General features: G+C 32.9%; 1 protein-coding gene across 1 annotated transcript in view; it reads right to left on the bottom strand.

The window, feature by feature from the left end:
• Positions 1-673: 673 nt before the first annotated feature.
• LRRIQ1 (leucine rich repeats and IQ motif containing 1) overlaps positions 674-19,362 on the bottom strand; it is a gene marked incomplete at both ends in the record, with an annotated part of 111,745 nt that continues 93,056 nt past the window's right edge. Inside the window, 2 exons of the mRNA XM_081998320.1 lie at positions 674-813; positions 15,832-15,952. Coding sequence (XP_081854446.1) covers positions 674-813; positions 15,832-15,952 — 261 coding nt within the window. The remainder of the gene's footprint in view (positions 814-15,831; positions 15,953-19,362) is intronic.

Here is a 19,362-nt window from a genome sequence, read left to right as displayed (position 1 = left end):
TTTTTTTTTTTAATTTATCCCTCTAGGAAGTTAGAAGTTCCTGAAACAGGTTGTTTTATCATATTATGACCATAGTTCAGAATGAAAGCTCTAGAGGACTCCTCATATTACTAAGAAAAGAGAAGTGCACCCGCACCATTTGTAGGTTGCTGCGAATTTTTGCTGCTTCAGTAAAATACTCTAAACAGGCTTCTCTAAGAATGGCATTGCTGGCTGTTACAGCTCACAACACGGTTTGCAAGCATGTACTTTATTTGTGAGAAAATGAGAATTCAGTGTGTTGATACGTGACATACATCACATGAGCGTGAACCATTAATACATTTGCACATCTCAACCAGTTCTTATAAGCAAGCCTAAACTTATTCATCGTACAACAATCCTTGTAGGGTTAATCAGTTCTGCATTCTACACCACATGAATGTATAAGCAATTGAAAACACAAACTATGATAACTTACTGACAGGTATAAAATACTTTGACCAAAAGAAAAAACCAACCCCAAACCACTGTAACCATGTGTAATAAAATACGTTAAATGTAGTTAACTGAAACTGTTTATATTGGTAATAGAGGAGAATCCAAAAATTGATATTCACATGCTTAAAAAGAAACAGCTCTCCATATGCTCTCCATATTTGATTAAATCAACTAGTTAAATTATCTCCAATATTCAGCTAATATTTTTAAATTTTTGCCTTTTTTTGCCTGCTCCCCATCCTCCGCTGAGCTGCACTGGATTGTCTCGAAATGATATCCGTTCTTTATGAGATGGACCCAGACATGATTTTTCTGGAGTAGATATACTCTTTTCTAAATAATAAACAGACACGTGAAATTAAAAAACAACCAAACCAAACTCCTTAATTTTCACTGCATCATATTATTTTTAAGATAATAATTTACATTAACATGTCTAATTTGATAGCACACAACTTTTATAATTATGTATTACTCACTGTTTTAAAAGTAATACAAGTATTTTCACAAGGTAGTACTTTTTAAAAAACACCTTACCAAAATAGACAGCAGAATTACTACACAAAACTATAATTTTTTTAAAAGTGCCAATGTCTTCCATTTTGGATATATTTTAAACACATATAGAGATAAGCAATGCTTTTGACAGAGAAATTAGTAACATCATTCGTCCTTCAAGCTCGTGGAGAACTAGTTCAGAAGATATATCTAATTAACAAGTTATTGTTTTACTATATTAGACCAAATAAAAGAGAGATTTCTTTTTTTCAAAGCCCAGGAATACTTAAACTTTGATGCTGAATGGTGCCCCAGCAAGTTTAAGCACACATAGAAATATGTGAAATAATAACTTGCATTGTCGTGCATACAGACGCTTGAGTAATTTCAACAATAGGTTCCACAAAATACTTCAGACAATGATTTAAATAAAATAACCAGTAGACCTGACCGAAGGTATGATGTTTATTTTACACAAACCACCAGTTTACAGATGGAAATACCTTTCTTAGACATCTGTAAGGAAGAAAGCATCTGTGGAAGACAACTCAAACTTTGCAAGAGAACGATATGGTGTTCACAGTACAGCAGCTTATAAATATGTAAAAAATTAGCACGCTACCTTATCAAATAAAAATTCTACAGATATCTTTTTGCCACCTATCAAAGATTACTAACTACATATTTTTAGTATTTTTGATATTTTAACTTTTTAGTACTTTTTAATAGAAAAATTAAATTTCTCACAATAAATAGTCCCAAAAACTAAAAAAAAACAGCTTAGATCATATTACTGAATGTAATTCTATCTACTAATATATACAACATAGCTATGAATTTCCAAACAGTAAGAACTTCTTTGTTTTCTCATGGATGACAAAAATGTCTCTCTTCTGTAGTCTCCTAGATCTAAATGTCAGGAGCATTTCCCAGCCTACAGTTCCATGTTTTTTTTAATGAAGTCTTGAATTATTGCAAATATATCTTACTAAATAGTTCTATCTTTTTGCAATCAAGAGCTTTCAAGTATTTTTAACATGATTTCTGTTTGTTTTCTTATGGCTCTACAGATGTAGTATATTTTTTTTTTCCTTAAAATGTATAACTTTATCTCTACCTGATAGAGGTTTAAAATACTAATGTCTTGCTTTTACAGGACTCCCAGTTTCCTTGCCTTTGTATCTTTTTGTTTAACACCTCAAATGGTAGCAGTTACCTCTGGTGCAAAAAGGCTTTTGTTAGAGAGCAAAGAATGAATTTATTTAATCAAGCAGTAAAATTTCCATTAATTCTTTTGACTGGGAACCATACTGTATTCACTGAAGGCTGAAACCCTCAAATTAGTAACTTAAATGGTTTAGTGAAACTTCAAAATAAATCTAACAGGGTATTAATTAAAAAAAAAAAGCCTTCTTTAATTTAAAGAGAGGTATTCTGAAGTTACATTGTTAAACAATAAAAGAATTAAGACTCGAATATGTTCTTTGATAAAAAAAGGCGGGGGAGGGAAATAGCTATTGAATGTTTAGATTGGAAAAGCAGTTTAGGGCTAAATTATGTTTGAGGCCGACTTTCCTATGCACTCATCTTTCAAGGTTGTATCAATGCTAACAGAAACTAGATGTACCAGTTATTTATTTCTATATTTTGACAAAATATTTTTTATTACATTATTTTAAAAACAGAACAAATACAAATGCCAGAACAAAAACATCATAAATAAATTTGGAAACTAGTTTAAAAGTTATAAAGTCAATGTAGCAAAAGAGGAAGTCAACCACATTCAAACTGCCTAATCTGGATTATTTCTGGACTAATGATCTCACTTGTTTATGAACCTATCTGTACTGCTAAGTATTATTTTCATGATGGATTTTAGAAATTTGTAAATGTAGGTTTTCTGGCTTTCCACTTATAACTATATGCAATTCATTGGAAGGGATCTATTGTCCTTCCATTAGTATGACATGTGTATTATTATTCCATAAAAAAATCCCCAAAGACTTGCTGTAATTTGCTACAAGAAACTTGTGAATAGTTTTCATAAATTACTAATATATCCTTTTATTTTGGCAGTATAAAAGCCAATCTGTCATAGCATGAATTGTGCTTGTCTAAACTTCAGAGTCAAAAGTTCACAATTTTTTAAATTTTATTTTTAGTTGTAACTGATTTATGCATTGTTTAGAGGGTAGTCAAATATTTTGTGAGTAAAATGTAATAACTTATTAAACTTGAGTGCATATAAGCTGTCTGACAAAACAAAGTTTTAGATGTCTGTGAGAATCATAGCTCAGGATTTGTAGACCCTCAGTAATAGAACAGGATAACTTCCTCAGCCTGAAGGTATTTTCATAAAATCCCAGATACTCTAAAGGTGTAGAGTATCTACTCTACTCTGCTCCCTTGAATGCAGGTTTAACAAATTAGAGGCTATCCCGTAGTCTGACTGTCACAGCTCTCTTTACCTAACCTGAAGTGCTGGTTAGATTTCCTAGGGTCTGCTTTAAACTTTACTATACAGTAGTGACCTAGACAAACTGAATCAAAGCATAAACTACTCTGTATTCTTTCTTTCCATCCTTCACACAGTTCTCAGCACTTCCAGCCAAATAAAATAAAACCATTGCAGGATCAACTAATTTAGAGTGAAATATCTACAAGACAAGTTTATTGTAAGTCACTGTAAATCACTCACTTTTTATGTCCCATCTTCCTCTCTTTGAAATGGGCATAGTTAGGCTTGTTCTTCTGATAAAGCACTTTTGACATCTACCAACTAGTACTAAGAGATGGGTATTATTATCAGCATTGCTGTTCCAGTTATCGGTCTAACTGGAGTGATGAAAGACAGAACTGGCATGGAGATCCAACAATTCTTCCTCTTAAGAAGAATTTTCAAACATAGATATGAACCAGACCAGCATATAAGCATAGCGAAGTTTACTTCTTTTCATATTATACCTAATTCTCAGACATTATACTTACAGATTGTTGGTGGCTTAAATATTAACTATGGTTAAAAAATGTGTCATAAAGCAAAGAAACACCTCATTTACAATGAAGGCATTAGTCAAATACAAGCAAGGTTTTTATTGCAGTTCTTTCTCCTAGAGTTTAATGGAAGAACAAACAGAAAGCAAAAATGAAAATACAGGAATGGAATGCATTGCAAATATAGGACTTACCTGATTGATCATACATCTGCCCACAAATCACTAGGCTTATTTTTAATTCCTGTCTTTTTCTATTTCAATGAAAATCTAGGTATGAACACTCTTGTGGTGAAGTAAGAGCAGCTTTGTACATAGGTAAAAAGGAAACATCTAGGTAGAGTTTTGCAAGAAGCAAAAAAACAACATATAAATTAAAACTAAAACTCAATTATTTTGTCATCAATACCTGTGTTTACAACAGGTTTTCTGATGCTACATTATTCAACTAGGCAATGTTTTTCTTCAGAAATATTCAATAAAGACAGCTCCACTAGCAATTGGTTAGAATTTTGTGTAGGTCAAGGGGATGAGGGAAGACAAGAGAGTCTGGTAAGGTATGACAATGTCACTTTGAATTAAGAGACCGAACCTAGAAATGTTCCTTAAAAATACAGTCTTGTTTTTCTAAAAAAAAACCCAAACCCAAACAAAAATACACTATTAAAATTAATAGGTAACTGAATCCTTATAATATTTGTTTCACTTATATTTGTTGTCATTACTTATATTTATTGTGCTTACTTCTCCTTGGATGTAAATACATTTATACCTGCTCAAGGGAAGTTGTGCAATTTTACCGCTTTATGAGACTTTTTATTTTGAGAAAAGAGGAGAAAATGATAAAAAGTAGGCAGGATCCTTAGTTCAATGTACAGAAAAATAAAGCAAAGATTCACCAAAAAAACAATGATTGATAGCAAATGAAAACATTTTGCACTTTAAAAAATGTTCCACCAAGCAGACACCTGAAGTGCTGCAAGGTCAGATATTCAAGTATTACTAAAACATTAAAAAACTCTGTGAGGTTGTTTAACTGTTCTTCAGGGTGTATTTTATTTGAAAGTCTTACTTTACACCTCAGTAATTTTTTCTCTGAGAGCTTGTATCTTTCTCTTACTGCATTACTAATGATGTGAACAGTTTTTACAGCAAGCTTGGGTTTGCGATACCTTCATTTTTCCCTAGACTCCGATGTGTCTTACAAACGAATGTTTCATGTATTAGCATATATGAGTGAATAATCAGAACTTTTTGACTGGTAAAATAAAAGGTGACATCTACAGTCATATTTTCCTATAAAGAGATCTGTAAGGCATGTATTTCATTAATACGCATACATGCACACATAGGTATGCACATGTGTACTTGTGATTTATGAATAATTGTAAGCATGATCATAGTACTTTCTTTTCATGGTATGTTCCATGAGTGTATTTGTAGCAGGCCTTACCCAAAGGTAACAGAAACATTCACATTTTTTCAAGCCCATATGTAAGTATCTTTGCTAAGTATAAATTAGAGCTATCACATCGGTTTTACTCTATAAAGTACTGATATTTTTGACAACAACAATATATATATTACCATTACTGGTACTAGAATTAAATAGAACCTGGCAAGTGTATTAAGTATAATCTAACATGATATACAGTTATTCTAATACCCACTCATATGGGAACAAAATCTTAGCCAAGAAAAGCGATTTAATTTCTCCCATCCCAAACTAGGCTTTGGAAGACAGGCTGTAACAGTTATTTACTGTACTTTCATTTAATTCTAATATTTGACTATATGAAGCTCCAGTATAGTCTGAGAGATTTTCAGGTGCCTGTATATATCAAATAACCATTTCTTCTGAGTATGTGCTGAAAGCTTGTCTTGGGTTAAGTTAACATGCTTCTATTTCTAAGCAGTCACTTTTCTGTTGTTTAATCTGTTTTCTGCTATTGATTTGTTCTGGTCTTTTTTGGTTAAAGCCTGGGTCTTTTAACAAATGTCAAGGTTTACATATCCTCTGTTTTGATAAGTAATGCAATATGTAAAATGCTTTGAATGAAATTCTTGGTGTCCAAGAAGAAAAGCTTTGTTAAACAGGTTATGATAGAAATTTTATGATGTATAGTAGACGTCATAGGGCATTTATCGATCCACCTAACATCGTGTGTCTGGAGATATAATTTATTTCAAAGTCTTTACCATATTGTATTACTTAAGAGTAAATACAGCGTAAGAAAGCATGGAGAAAAAACTTCAACATTTTAATGAAAGTGACCAGAACGAATCCTTAGCAGCAAAGCGTTTACATCAATTTAAGCTCTGGAAAGAAGTTAGGTTCAGCAGGTCTGTGAAAAAGGTAAATGCTACAATCTCAGAAAAGTTATTTTTTAATAATGTTACTTATGGCTATATTGAAGTTGGATTACACATTTTTTTAAAGTTGCATTTTTTTCATCAAAACAAAAAAAAATTTATTGTATTGCAATTTTACATTAAATTTTTGTATTTCACACGTACATTTGAATAGTATTGAGAAGCCTCAGGAGATTCTTATACAAAATCTAACATAATATGTAAAGATATATCTCCTTTCCGTATGGGGATTTGAAGATAAAACATACTCATGATTAATTTATTTTTTTAAAGCAAATAATTAATTTTGTTTGTAGATCTCCTTGACTTCAAGTTGCTTGGACTAGAGACTAATCTTAAAATTTTATAGAAACAATGAACTTAAATACATTTGTTTATCAAACATTGATGCTGTTCTAACCAGATCATGCTGACAGTTACATACTTGAATATCTGAACTCTAAAAAGTGACTCAGTCACATGAAGGAATTCACATAGATAAGCATTTACAAGAATAAGTTATAAACATTTATTAATTGCTATTCTACACACTTAAAATAAATAACATAATAAACATAATGCTCAAAAAAATGTCCCTGTAAAATACAACATTTTCTTAACTACAAACAGGGCTTTTAGCACCATTGGTTATTATACCCTAATATTTCTTTTGCTTTTTAGTTCCTTATCTATTTCCCCAATTTTGACCATTTAAAATTAAATTTTACATACTGAGTATCTGTCTTCAGCCGACGTTTTCTGAAAGGTCGGTCACTTCTAAGAAAATATTTGAAATATTTATGTTGCCCTTTGCAGAGGGAATGTGAAGTCGGCCAAGTAACAGAGCCTTGCTTTTAGGATCTGTCTAAATTTGGAGAAAGCATATACAAATTGAAGTTCCTACATGATCAGAGGAGACGTTCTTGATTTTTTTGGCTATATTCCCTAAAATCAGTCAGCATGGAAATGCCCTTTACCATTATGTTACACGGAACTAAGCAAGACTATTCCTAAAAATAGTGTTGAAGATCATGCTAGGTCAGAAAACTTAAGAGCTTGCTTGATTCATGCTCTCTGTGGTAGATGGAGCCTAGCTACAGGAATCATGGACAGGATATGAACCAAAGCTCCTACAGGAAGGAGACCAAGAGAAGAGGCTGAGGGTTGGAATTAAAACCTGAGAGAGCAATGAGACTGAGTTGGAGTTAAGGTGAGACAAATTAAGGCTAACTTGGCAAATAATACCCTGACATAGCTGGCACAAGACTAGAATGACTTGACAAATAGACTGACACTGAGAGCAGAGAGCAAATGCGGGGAAGAAGAAAGTTGTGAATTGGCAAAGGGGAACTGAGGAAGAATAGAGAAGATGGATTAAGGGGCACTAGATGTGCCCTAATTCTCAGAATTTACATAATTAAAAGAAGTGAAAATACAGGTGAAAGGATACAGAGAATAAGTATATTAAGAGTCTGGACTCAAGATCTGCCTAAATAGTACACTAAATCAGGCCAAACTTGGAGGAGATTTTAACTAGGAGATGACAAATCTGAGGAATACTGGCAAGGAATATTAGGATACAAAAGAGAATAGAGAGAGACGAAAAAGGTAATCAGACAAAGATCTGTGGAAACAAACACAAGATACCACGGTGAATGTGGAAAGGAAGCCTAAGAGTGGCTGGGAGAGGAAGCTCATGTTGGAATAAGAAGTTGGAGGAGCAGAAACAAGAACTGTTCATAGTAAAAGAAAGGATTAGGGAACACAAGTGTGGATAAATCAGCTATGAAAAAGAGATAAATCAGAAGGAAAAAAAATGAAGAAAGAAACATTGTCTTGGGGAAAAAAATCTATAGACACATTTGCTATCCAATGCAACAACTCTGGAGTAGCTCAACATTCATTACTGGGTCTTTCTGTGCAATGACTTGAGAAATATTTTTGAAGCTACTATTTTTGAAGCTACTATACCACAGCAAAGGTAATCTAAAATTGTTATTATTTACTCATTTCATATAACAGAAATCCTTGTGGTGGGTCTAATGGTTCCAAGGTTCCAACTGGATACTTACATGTAAGTCAATGTCTCAGAATGGATTTTCTCCTTTTTTTTTTAACCTGGTTTCTCTTAAAAAAAAAAACAAAACACCCCTCCCCAAGAACATCCAAAAGCTACTAAAATACTATCAGGCTGTAAAATTATGGACTTAAAATTTTGGAAAAGCCTCTGTGTATCTGTTATACATAGTTCTTGAACTGTTTTCATAATTCAAAACACAGATGATGAAACTGCATGAGATAATGTAACATTTTTCTCCCTAGCCTGTTAAATGTAATAAAAGCAAGTTCTAAGTGCCTTTTAAAATTTGCATTTAGGTAATTTTTAAAATATGTAACCTCAAAGTGAATTAAGCAGCATCTTGTAAATTATCATTCTGTAGTTTGTTCAAAAAGATTAGGTATGTGCTGTTCAATAGTTAACTAATACATAGAAAAATATATATGCATCTCCATAATAATTTCAAATGCTTAGGAAAGCAGTATCTCTCAGCTGCGTTTAACAAATAGAAAAAAGTTCTGCTCCTGCAGAATATTTGCATGCATGAATATTCTCATCATGCAAAATTATACACAAGTACTTTCCTGGTCCAGATTTTCTTCTTCTTAATCACACTCACTACTAGTTGAATTTTTAAAATACTTGAGCACAGAAATCAATGAAATTACACTGATAAGCCAGGCCTACCTGTGTGTTTCTTTATATTTTAAAAAAATGTAAGTTATTAAGATTGCATACTGCAAGAACAGGGAAATACTCAGATACATCTGTGAACAGAAAAATAACCCCAGTAAAAAATAGATGTTTTTCGCATTGTGTATTAGATGCATGTATGATACCGAAATCTGGCTTACTGGCTTTAATTAAGCCAGGACTTCATCTCAGAAATTCGCTTTTACCCTCCTGATTTTATGTACATTTTTGAGAGAAGCTTTCTTCTCAAGCAGATAATATTAGAATAAATAGCTCTCTGCATACATAAACAGTGACACCTATGCTGATTGACTTCATTTCCAAACACAGGATTCATATCTATACTGGAAAGAAATTCATGGTACATACCTGATTTTTCCTAGTTTCATCATTATAAACTGTTGAATTTGTAGTAATGTTTCTTGAAGGACTACTGCACTTCTATTGTTACTCAATACAACATCTCCCCAGTTAAGAAAAAAAAATAGTTAATGAATTTAAGAAAGAATGAGTCAGACCTACATTGTCACCAGTTATGTTTATTTTGTGAGTTAATCATCCCACCATTTGACATCTCCCTTGATTTTGTCACCATACTGTAACTAATTTGTTGTTTGCATGGCTGTACCTGTGTATACCCATCTGTAACATTACTCCTTTGTTGACATGGCAGCTTCCAAATAGTTTATCCAGTTCACAAATGAGGAGGAGGCCCATTCTCTTTCCTAACAGTTAAACATAATGATGCCGTCATCCTTTCATCAGCAGGTACATAAACATTATTCAAGGATGGTATATATTGTGATTAGTATTTCTGCAGATAGGAAAATTGATGTATATAGATTCAAAATGACATTCCTAATATCAACTCACAGGCTAGTGACAGAACTGGGAAAAAAGCCAAAACTCTTGAATCTGCAGTCATATATTTTCTCTCATGGATAAAATGTATCTTAGCAGCACCATACATTTACCATACACAGAAAAGAAGGTTTTAGTACCTATGTCTGCAGATGAGCAAGTTCCATCGTGATGTATATTTTCACATATAGGACATCAAGTAAAGCTCAGTATACTGAAGAATGTTTAAAATAGAATTAAGAGTGTTGTACTGATTTCTTAATTTCTAATATAGTGATTTTTCTCTCTGATTATTTAAAAGACAGCATGAATGTCAGATGAAAAATTTGGATGTGACACAACATTAAGATTATGAGCTTTATCTACCTGCACCATAAGTTTGTAGAATACGAGCAAGCTCTTGTTTGGAAGTCATTAAAGAACTTCAAATTCATATAGAGTTGTGCCACTGCTAAATTATCCCATCTCTCTGCATGGCTTTTTGCCTAGGTACCATTCTATTTGAACACACCTAATGGTTTCCAGACTGAGGCTATTTTGCATTCTTTCAGCCTATAATACAGGTTTAATTAGTTTCTAACTGTTTTCCTCTGACCATGTAAATATATGCTATGATTTAATGTATGGTGGATCGACAGGTTTTTTCTGAGGCATATTTTGTAAGATGTACAGAGGTACAAAAAATATTATGTTGAAAGGATGTTCAAAATAATATTAATGCTTTTCTCCTAGGTATCACAGCCTGGTAAATTTTAATTACTTCAGAACTGTAGAACACTTTCTCATCCATTTTATTCCTTCATTTTCTTTGCACAAAAATATTAATAGTACAGAATCATGTCACTATCTTGTCCAAATGCTTGTCCACTAACATCCATGTGGTTATATAACCAGATGTGGCTTACAGAAGAGACAGCTTTATTCTTAAAATTGTTGCAGCAGTTGTGATTTCTAAGGTAAATTGGGTTTAGCATTTTGCTGATGATAATAAGTAATTTGTACTGTAAATATCCTCTATAAATTTACAGCATTCCTACACATTTCTAAGGAGAAAGCATAAATTTTACCATTATATTCTAGGAAGCCTACTAAGCAGGTAAATGCCAAGAAACTGGAAAGACTACTAAGTAAGTACCTCTGTATTTGACACCATGTTTCTAAGATGTTTGTTACTCAGTTTCTATAACACGGCAAACTTCTAATTCAGACTGCATAAGGGGAAAAAAAAAAAGGAAGGAAGGAACGAAAGAAAAAAAGACCACCAGAAACCCCTTGGTAAAATAAGAGTAAAGGCATGAAGAGAGAGCTTAAAAATGAAATGTTTACTGAACACAGGGAGTTTACAAATCCTAAATGAAAGACAGCAGTTATGGAACTAGAATATATAGACAATACTAATGCTAAGGAGAAAGAAGCATGAAAGCAGGAATTTTTTAAAGAAGTGAAGCTGTACCATACATTGCTTAAAACAAAGTTGAAGACTTTCTAAGAACTCTCATTATCAAAAGAAAAGAAGGCAAAAAAAAATCAAGGTGGGGGTTCTGTCAAAAGGAAAAGTAAGAATTGAGAAAAAGATATAAAAACAAAAGTGAAAAGTTACTGGGTTTCATTTTTTTCTTTGAGTTTGAAGTCTTTCCGCTGTAAGAAAGGCATTATTAAATGTCATTAATTTAATTTCACTCTCTAACAGAATGGTTAAGTTTGAATTTATCTGAGAAATGGAACTGATAAGCGTTTTGTAGTGGTGATAGTATTTATGGGCCATTTTTTGAACTAGGGATGATTAAAGAATTACAAGATAGAGGTCCAAATTTTTTTTATTTTTTTCCCAGAAAGCATTTTTTTTAACGATATCAGAGGCTCCCTGAAAGACTGGAATTCAGAGAAGAGAAGAACTGAGAATTCTGGGCAGTATTTTAAACAACAGTTAGAGTCACAGCTCCCATTGCATTCCACGTTCAAATTCTGGTGCTTCTGCAAATCCGTGTCAAAAGATTGCAGTTCACAAGACAAGAAGTACAATGAAAATAAAGTTTAAGATTTGCAGAGAAAAGAAAACCACAAAATTGTCATGATAGGTAGACAGTGTAAATATATGAAAGACTCATCTAAAGGTCCAACATGACATGGCCAGAACCAGCTTAGGATGATAGAATGGAGTTGATGATTGTCATAGCCTACTCACAAGCTGGACATTAGGATAAAAAAATTAATCCTGTCTAGCTAGGTGTAAAAAAAGTAATTACTTTTAATTATTGCAAAATATTTCTATGTCCATCTTGCAACTTAGTGCTGACTACACTACCAGTGTTGCAGAAAGTATCAAAAAATTATAACCAGCAATTCACACCAATATTTATGTAGTTAAAAAAACCCCCAATGAGTGTAGGACTGATACTTGAATCCTGCAGAACTCTGTAAGCCACCGTCCATCATGGCTCATGTATGTGTATTACAGAGCAATTATATATCAGTGAAAAAGAACCCTTTTTCCTGTCCTTTTTCACAAAAGCAAGGGAAGTTTATGTGAAACTGAATGGCAGAAAATATAATGAGCAAAAGGTCATTCTAACACACTTACTTTTGCAACTTACTGGCACAAGGTACCACAGAGATTGACATTTTATCACCGGTCAGACAAGAATGGACAAAAGAACCCAATCCCAACCTACCCCAAAAAAGCACCTCAAGAAATAGAGGAGACAGATCAGTTACCAGGGAACATAAAAAAATAACTATGATTTCTGGAAGGAATATAAACTAGTGTGTTTGAGAACATAATGTACTGGCCATCAATAGAGGCAAGGTAGTCTAACTGAACAACTGCTACTCTTTCTTTAGGTTATATGTTTTTTTTTACTTTTTTTTTTTTTTAAATACTGGGTGAATTTAACCCACAGTCAATTTTCCCTTTGAACATACAACATGGAACCACATAAAATATTTTAAGTACACAAATGCTTTCCTTAAACTGAGATATACTATGTCCACAGAATTTCCTTTATTTCTTAATTCATTTTGTTTTGTCAAGGAACAGAATTAAGTTAGTTTAGGATTAATCTACCCCATCCATTTTTTCAGAAAAAAATAGTAAATTTGGGTGATAAAAACCTTAAAATTCTTTAACCAGGAGTTCTAAGAACCTACCCTTGGAAAATAAGAGCTACAAAATTACATCAAAGTTGGGCAGATCCCCAAAATATTTCTGGAAATCTTGACTTAGCCTTTCTAAAAAACCTCTGAATTAAAGGATAAGAACTTTGAAGCATTGTATGTTTTGTCATTACAAAAACATGATCATTCACATACAGTCATGTCCCTGCAGTATAAAACCTGCATTTTATTTCAGTATCATGTATATTTGAGGTTTTTTGAGTAAATATACCTAAAAATGACTTATCCTGCATTTTTAGACCTCACTTCTCAGCCTAGAGGAACTCAACAATTTATTGATACAATTAATGAATTACAAATTATATGTAAGAAACATATATGACACCCCCAACTAATATCTCTGACATGTACTAATATCTCTCAGTTGTATGGCACAGTTTGCTGAAGATTTCCTACCAATAATTAAAAAGAATTCTGAGCAACAATCAGGACTATGGATGTTGCAAAGTGAACTTAGTAACATTTTATTAATTAAAGCTTGTCAAACCATTGAGGTTGAATCCTCTTGAAAAAATGATACAAGAATTTGATTTAACAATTAATTCAAATGGGAGCATCTCTAAGGCCACGGCATTTTTTCTAAGCTCTTCTGTAATACACGTGCAGGCTAACTCAAAGGGAATACACCTACTGAATCACTAAAATAGTTTCTTGGATTCTTCATTAAATATTTCAGAAAGCAAAAACAAGAGAGACAATAAAACAGGAAAGTGTTTTATAATTAATACATTATAAATGTATGTTTTCAGATTGAGCATACCACAGGGCTAATAATTTATTTTCAGTCCTTGAAAAGCAACAGTCTTTGTCAAACAGAATTAATATAATAAACATGTTTATATACTGCATATAAACTGTACAAAGATAATAGTAATGCCAGGTTTTATATATAATATGTACTGCAATTTAATGTATCATCACTGTTTAATTTCTCAAAGCCATGATGAAAAAAATTATGTAGATGCACATGCAGAAATATATCTAGAATGACATAAGACCTGAGCCTTTTTTTCCTTAGTTCCTGGGCTACTGAAAGAAATATGAGTATGTAATTGTGCTGTAGTAGATGCGTATTTTATGAAAATACACATATATTAGCAGACACTGTAAACTGTCTCTCAGTCTCTCACACTTATGACTCTGCCAGTTGATTGTTCTTTCCTGCTCCTTTCCTCATCTCTTCTTTTTGAAGGTATAATACAATGACACTTTTTTTTACTGTTTCCAGGCTCCTAACATAGGCAAGTTCTCCATGCCTATCTTCATTGAAAGAGATTATTCTTACATATTTTTCTGGATGGCAGTATAGTGTAGGTTACAATCTAGACAGCAGTTATACATTCATATGAATGCAGTGTATACTATTTAACTCAATTATTCAAGATATGCATGTATTATATTCTGAATATATGAAAATAATGATAATTTTGCCATTGACATCAGTAGCTTAAGACTAGTCTCACCTAAATTCAGGATCTAAGCAGTTAGGAATCTCATCTAATTTAAATGGTGGGGCTTCATTACCAGCCAATGGAGAGAAACAGGAAAACTCAGGAGACAATACATGTCAGGCAGAGAGAAAGAATCATATTCTTTCTCCATGGATGCAATTAACTTAGACTAGGATGATAAATTTTATCTAATCTAATTTTAGGAATGTAAATCAAGTGAATAAGCATGGACAAATTGTACTCATTGTTATTTTTTGCCTGTGGTGGACTAATAAAATGTAAATAAATCTTTATTCCAAAGCCTTTACAAAGTATGTTAGAAAAATAGAGATACTATGTATTTTTACATGTTTTCCTTAAATTGTAATTTGTTTTTCATTGAAAGTGAAAAGTCAGCATATATGAAAACATAATCAAAAAAAGCAAATCCAGGAATTACATATAATTTATGAAATAACCTGATTTCTATTTTGACATAAAGCATTTCAAGAAACTTCACTACTTAAACAGTTTTAGGAATTTAAATAATTTTGCTCAAGTTACTTAATACTGCTTATATTTTCTGTAATATACTTTTTTGGGGTTTGGATTTTTATTTACCTGGAAAAGACATTGTACACAAATGCCAAAATATAGTATGTCATTATTGGAAATCTATAAACATTTTCTTCAGATATATTACACAAAATAAGATATGAAATTTAAAATGCCACAGTTTTATGTCTTTCAAGTATTATTTTTTCATTTTTTCTATAGATAGATTCTTTTGTTAATTTGTATGATATTAGAGTGCGAAAAATGTAAGGCTCTAAAAAGATCCTCTGCCACCGAGCAGAGGATGTATATACTACAGCATAACTGGTAATCAACATGACAGAAATCTGTGGCTTGATTAGGATGTCTTCTTGTATTCAGTGAACATAACGTATTTTTCAAGCCTCTTTTGGAAAAGAAAAATTAGGGAGAACATTAAAAAAACTACTCTGTTTTATAATTTAGAGAAAAGAAAATCTTTTAAGAACTCGATCACCAGAAGACCTAGCATACGTCACAGGGAACTTCCCGTGGGTTAAAATCACAAGAGGAAAGTCTGTTGATTTTAATGATGCAGTTTTTAAACAGAACTGTAGAAAACATATGAAAAAGTTTTAGGTAAGAAAGAAACAGAAGGAGAAGTAGCATGTGTTATTAGGGATTCCAAGCATGCTCAGTTTCATCTAGCATTTTAAAGTGATCTTTAAAACTGATATTGAAAAAAAACACAACTTACTTGAAGATCTTGCTGAGTGTCTGTGTGGCTGCTTATTTTTTTCTCTGTTCTCAGTCAAAGCACTTCCACTGGCCATGGAAACAACGTCTAAATCCGTGTCTTCTCTGCTTACAGGGCTTGCCTGGAAGCAGTGGGAGAGAATGTACACAATCATGAAACAAAATATAACATTTTCTGAATGCAGCTCACATTACCCCAAATAAACAAACAGGGTCTGTCAAACAACCTTCTTCAAAATGATACCACAATCCTTTATTGTTGCCTAGGCTGAACAAATGCACTATGTCAAAGCATTTTTGTAAATAAGAGCCGATCTTAAAATTGTGGTTTGTGATCTGAGTTAGTGCAACAACAAAAGAAAACATTTTAGTACAGTAATTTTGAAGAAAATCAATCTTGCAGATGGTTGATGAAACCTTAAACAGCTTAAGATCATTTACTGACCAGTCTATAATTTAAGTTATAGTTAAACGTCAGAGATGTCATATTGGATTATTTTCTGCAATATTTATGTTTTATCCAGGACATGTATCAGTTCAATCAGTCAAGGGCCCAGCAAGTAATTTAATCTTCAAGTTTTTTGCTAATTAACCATAACCATCAGACAGCATTTTAATTATACTTTAGGTAAGAGTATTATCTTAATTATAAACTTCCAACAGCTAGTGGTAGTACATTTTGGCATGAGGCATGTTACCTGCATGTAAATACGGCAAAAATGAAAAAATCTTACTTCATTTTAGCAACGGGTCCTTGTTTTGGGAACATGTAGGGCAAAAGTTAAAAATACTGACCTGGAAGATACCACACACTGTAAATGGTAGATTGTTAGTTATGCAGAAATGACTTCACATTTACCCAAGAAGAACTCCGCTTCCTTGAAATGAAAAGCTATTCAACACCTAAAGCAGCCATCTAACAACATTGTCGACTAGATACCGAGGGCCAGTAACAGCGATGGGGCAAAATCAGACACTGCAGAAGAGCGACCTACAATATCCTCAGTGTACAGCCGGTCAGCTGGGAGTACTGAACGTGAGGACATACTTAAATTTTCTAGTCTCTGGGCCTTCAGAAGTGGAGTCTAGGGGGCAGATTAAATTCTTCCTCTATCTGGGCTGAAAAACCCCAAAACCTTTCAGAATAGGTATATAACTGAGTAGAGTCCATTTTTTATAAAAACAAACAAACAACAAAAAAGGAAACACTATGCTAGTGGTAACATCACCAAAACTTTGCATAATGTAGCAGCTGGACCACTCAGTCAGGAATCGAGAGACTGGGTCTCAACTCCTTCCTTGGGGGGCTGAAGGCTGCAGCTCCCTTTTTCTCAGGAAAATGCCGTTACTATAAAGTTGTAGGTTACTCTGGAGGAGACGATCTCCAGACTTCCTGTTCGAACCACTCACTGTACCAAGAGCAGCATTGCTCCAATGCAGACAGGCTTTGTAGTCCAGTCTAACTTAGAGAACTCAGATGAAGTGGAGACCTGTTTCATTTCTTTGTCTTTATCCAGTCACTGTTTAATGTAAAATTCATTAAAAAGTTCATGCATTTTCAAACCAACAACTCCAAAGATACAGAGATTTTCACTCTTCCTTAGTGACTGTGTACCCTTTGTGTCAGCACAGAAAGTTTATCCCTTGTTTTCTGATGCTTGCCTTTTAGATGTTTAATGACCATGATTTTAAAGTTTTGCTTTGCACAGGTAGCGGGCCGTATTATTGCTGTTAACGTCAATATTTTATCTCCTCTTCTATAGCAGTGTCAAGAAACTTTCAAAAGAGTAAGAGTTTTCTCCTGCCAAATTTGGTGTTAATATTTACTATTGCTTTAAGTTTGTGAGAGTTCCGTATGTTCAAAATCTTAAAACAGAAAGCTTTTAATCTTTCCTTAGTAGAAATAATGCAACTGTTGTGATGCTTAGGGAGATTCAGACCAATGGAACTGATCATTCTTATTTCCATCTAACCTGTTTCAACACACAGCAGAAGTTTTCTAATGTCCTAATTTCCAAAGACCCAGGAGGCCACAGTATTTTAAACAACTAACCTTTCCGTGGAATTATTATCCAATCCTTACCACTGTAGAACCTGAAGCTTAATCATCTTGGAGACTACAATATCCAGCGTTATATGTTAGATTTTTAACAGGGCTGTCTGGTTCTCTGATGTAAAAAATTTCTTATTTTCTTTCAAATAAAGATAAGTGTTTTCACCCAATTACAGAGTAATATTTAAGGTTGTATTAATTACTGAAGTAAACTTAATTTCAGGTTTGTAAAGAACCTGATTGAAAGTCCTCTGGAGCTAATTAAAACCTTCCCTTTTACATTTATAGCTTAGAGCCAAAAATTCAGAAAAAAATTAAGATATTGGTACACTTTTGCAGTATTGGATGCCCATTTGTAGTGATCACCATATTTAACTCTTCAGAATTTTTTCCCTTAGTTTTATTAATACAAACCTTTTTTTTCCAATTAATTGGAAATTAATTTCAATCAGGGATAATCTTTGCCTTGAACATAGTTCTGCATCTGAATATTTGTCTATTTCTTTTGTCTATTAAATTATCAAGATATTCTGTACCCTTCTGAGGTAAAAAGTGCTTTTAAACCCAAGTTGTATCTTAATGATTTGGAGATGCTGATTAATAATGAAGTTACCTAACCATGTAGGTAACTTAAACTACATACAAAGATGAATCAGGAAGTCTATTCTACTTGTCATTCAGCAAAATCATATTAGTTTCAAGTGCCCAGTTTAAATTGTATGTATGTCAGCATGCCTTCCTAAGCACTTATGTAGTAGTAGCAGTAAGCAAAATCATCAGAATGATCAAGATTAATATAAGGTCTTAGATTTACTGCAGGTTACTACATTGGGTTTATTCCCCAATGAGAAGGGCTAAGACTTTATTGTAAATACGCAGCCATTTAAATACCATTTTGTATTAATGAAAAAGACTCTTAAATGCTTGGAATGTGCACAAATATCAGTTAGAAAATTATATTAACCTCATACTTTCAGAATGAAGGCTTATGTAACACATACAAATTAGGGATCCACACCAGGAAACCTTATAATTGAGCATATGTTATATGAAGAAAATACTGGAAATGCCCAGGAATGCTTTCCTCTTATAATATTTTTTTTTTATGTGTATTTCCCTCTTCCTTTCAGTTTACCAGAACTTTTCCTACTTCTTGATAATGATTGTAGCTAAGCGTTAGTTTCGTTTTTGTCATGATTTCATAGCTTTTAAATGAGTTACTGTGCAAAAGCATTAGCAGTATGTTCACATTTCACATTTCAAATTTAAATGTTGAGAGGACCCATATAAATTTTAAAACCATAATTCTCCAGCTGTCTATGTGTACAAACCACATCATTATTTCATTGCCTATAGAGTACTGCTTTCTACATTAGGGATACATTTTATTCCTTTTCTATTTTTGACCTATTGCATTTTTCTCTGTATTTCATTCATGTGGAACAGCTATGTAATTATGTGGCACAGGCTGTGACAATT

Source organism: Phaethon aethereus, assembly GCF_964289735.1.
Source record: "Phaethon aethereus genome assembly, chromosome: 1".
NCBI lineage: Eukaryota > Metazoa > Chordata > Aves > Phaethontiformes > Phaethontidae > Phaethon > Phaethon aethereus.
Note: the sequence above shows the minus strand (reverse complement) of the source record. Positions and strands in the feature narration are given on the sequence as shown.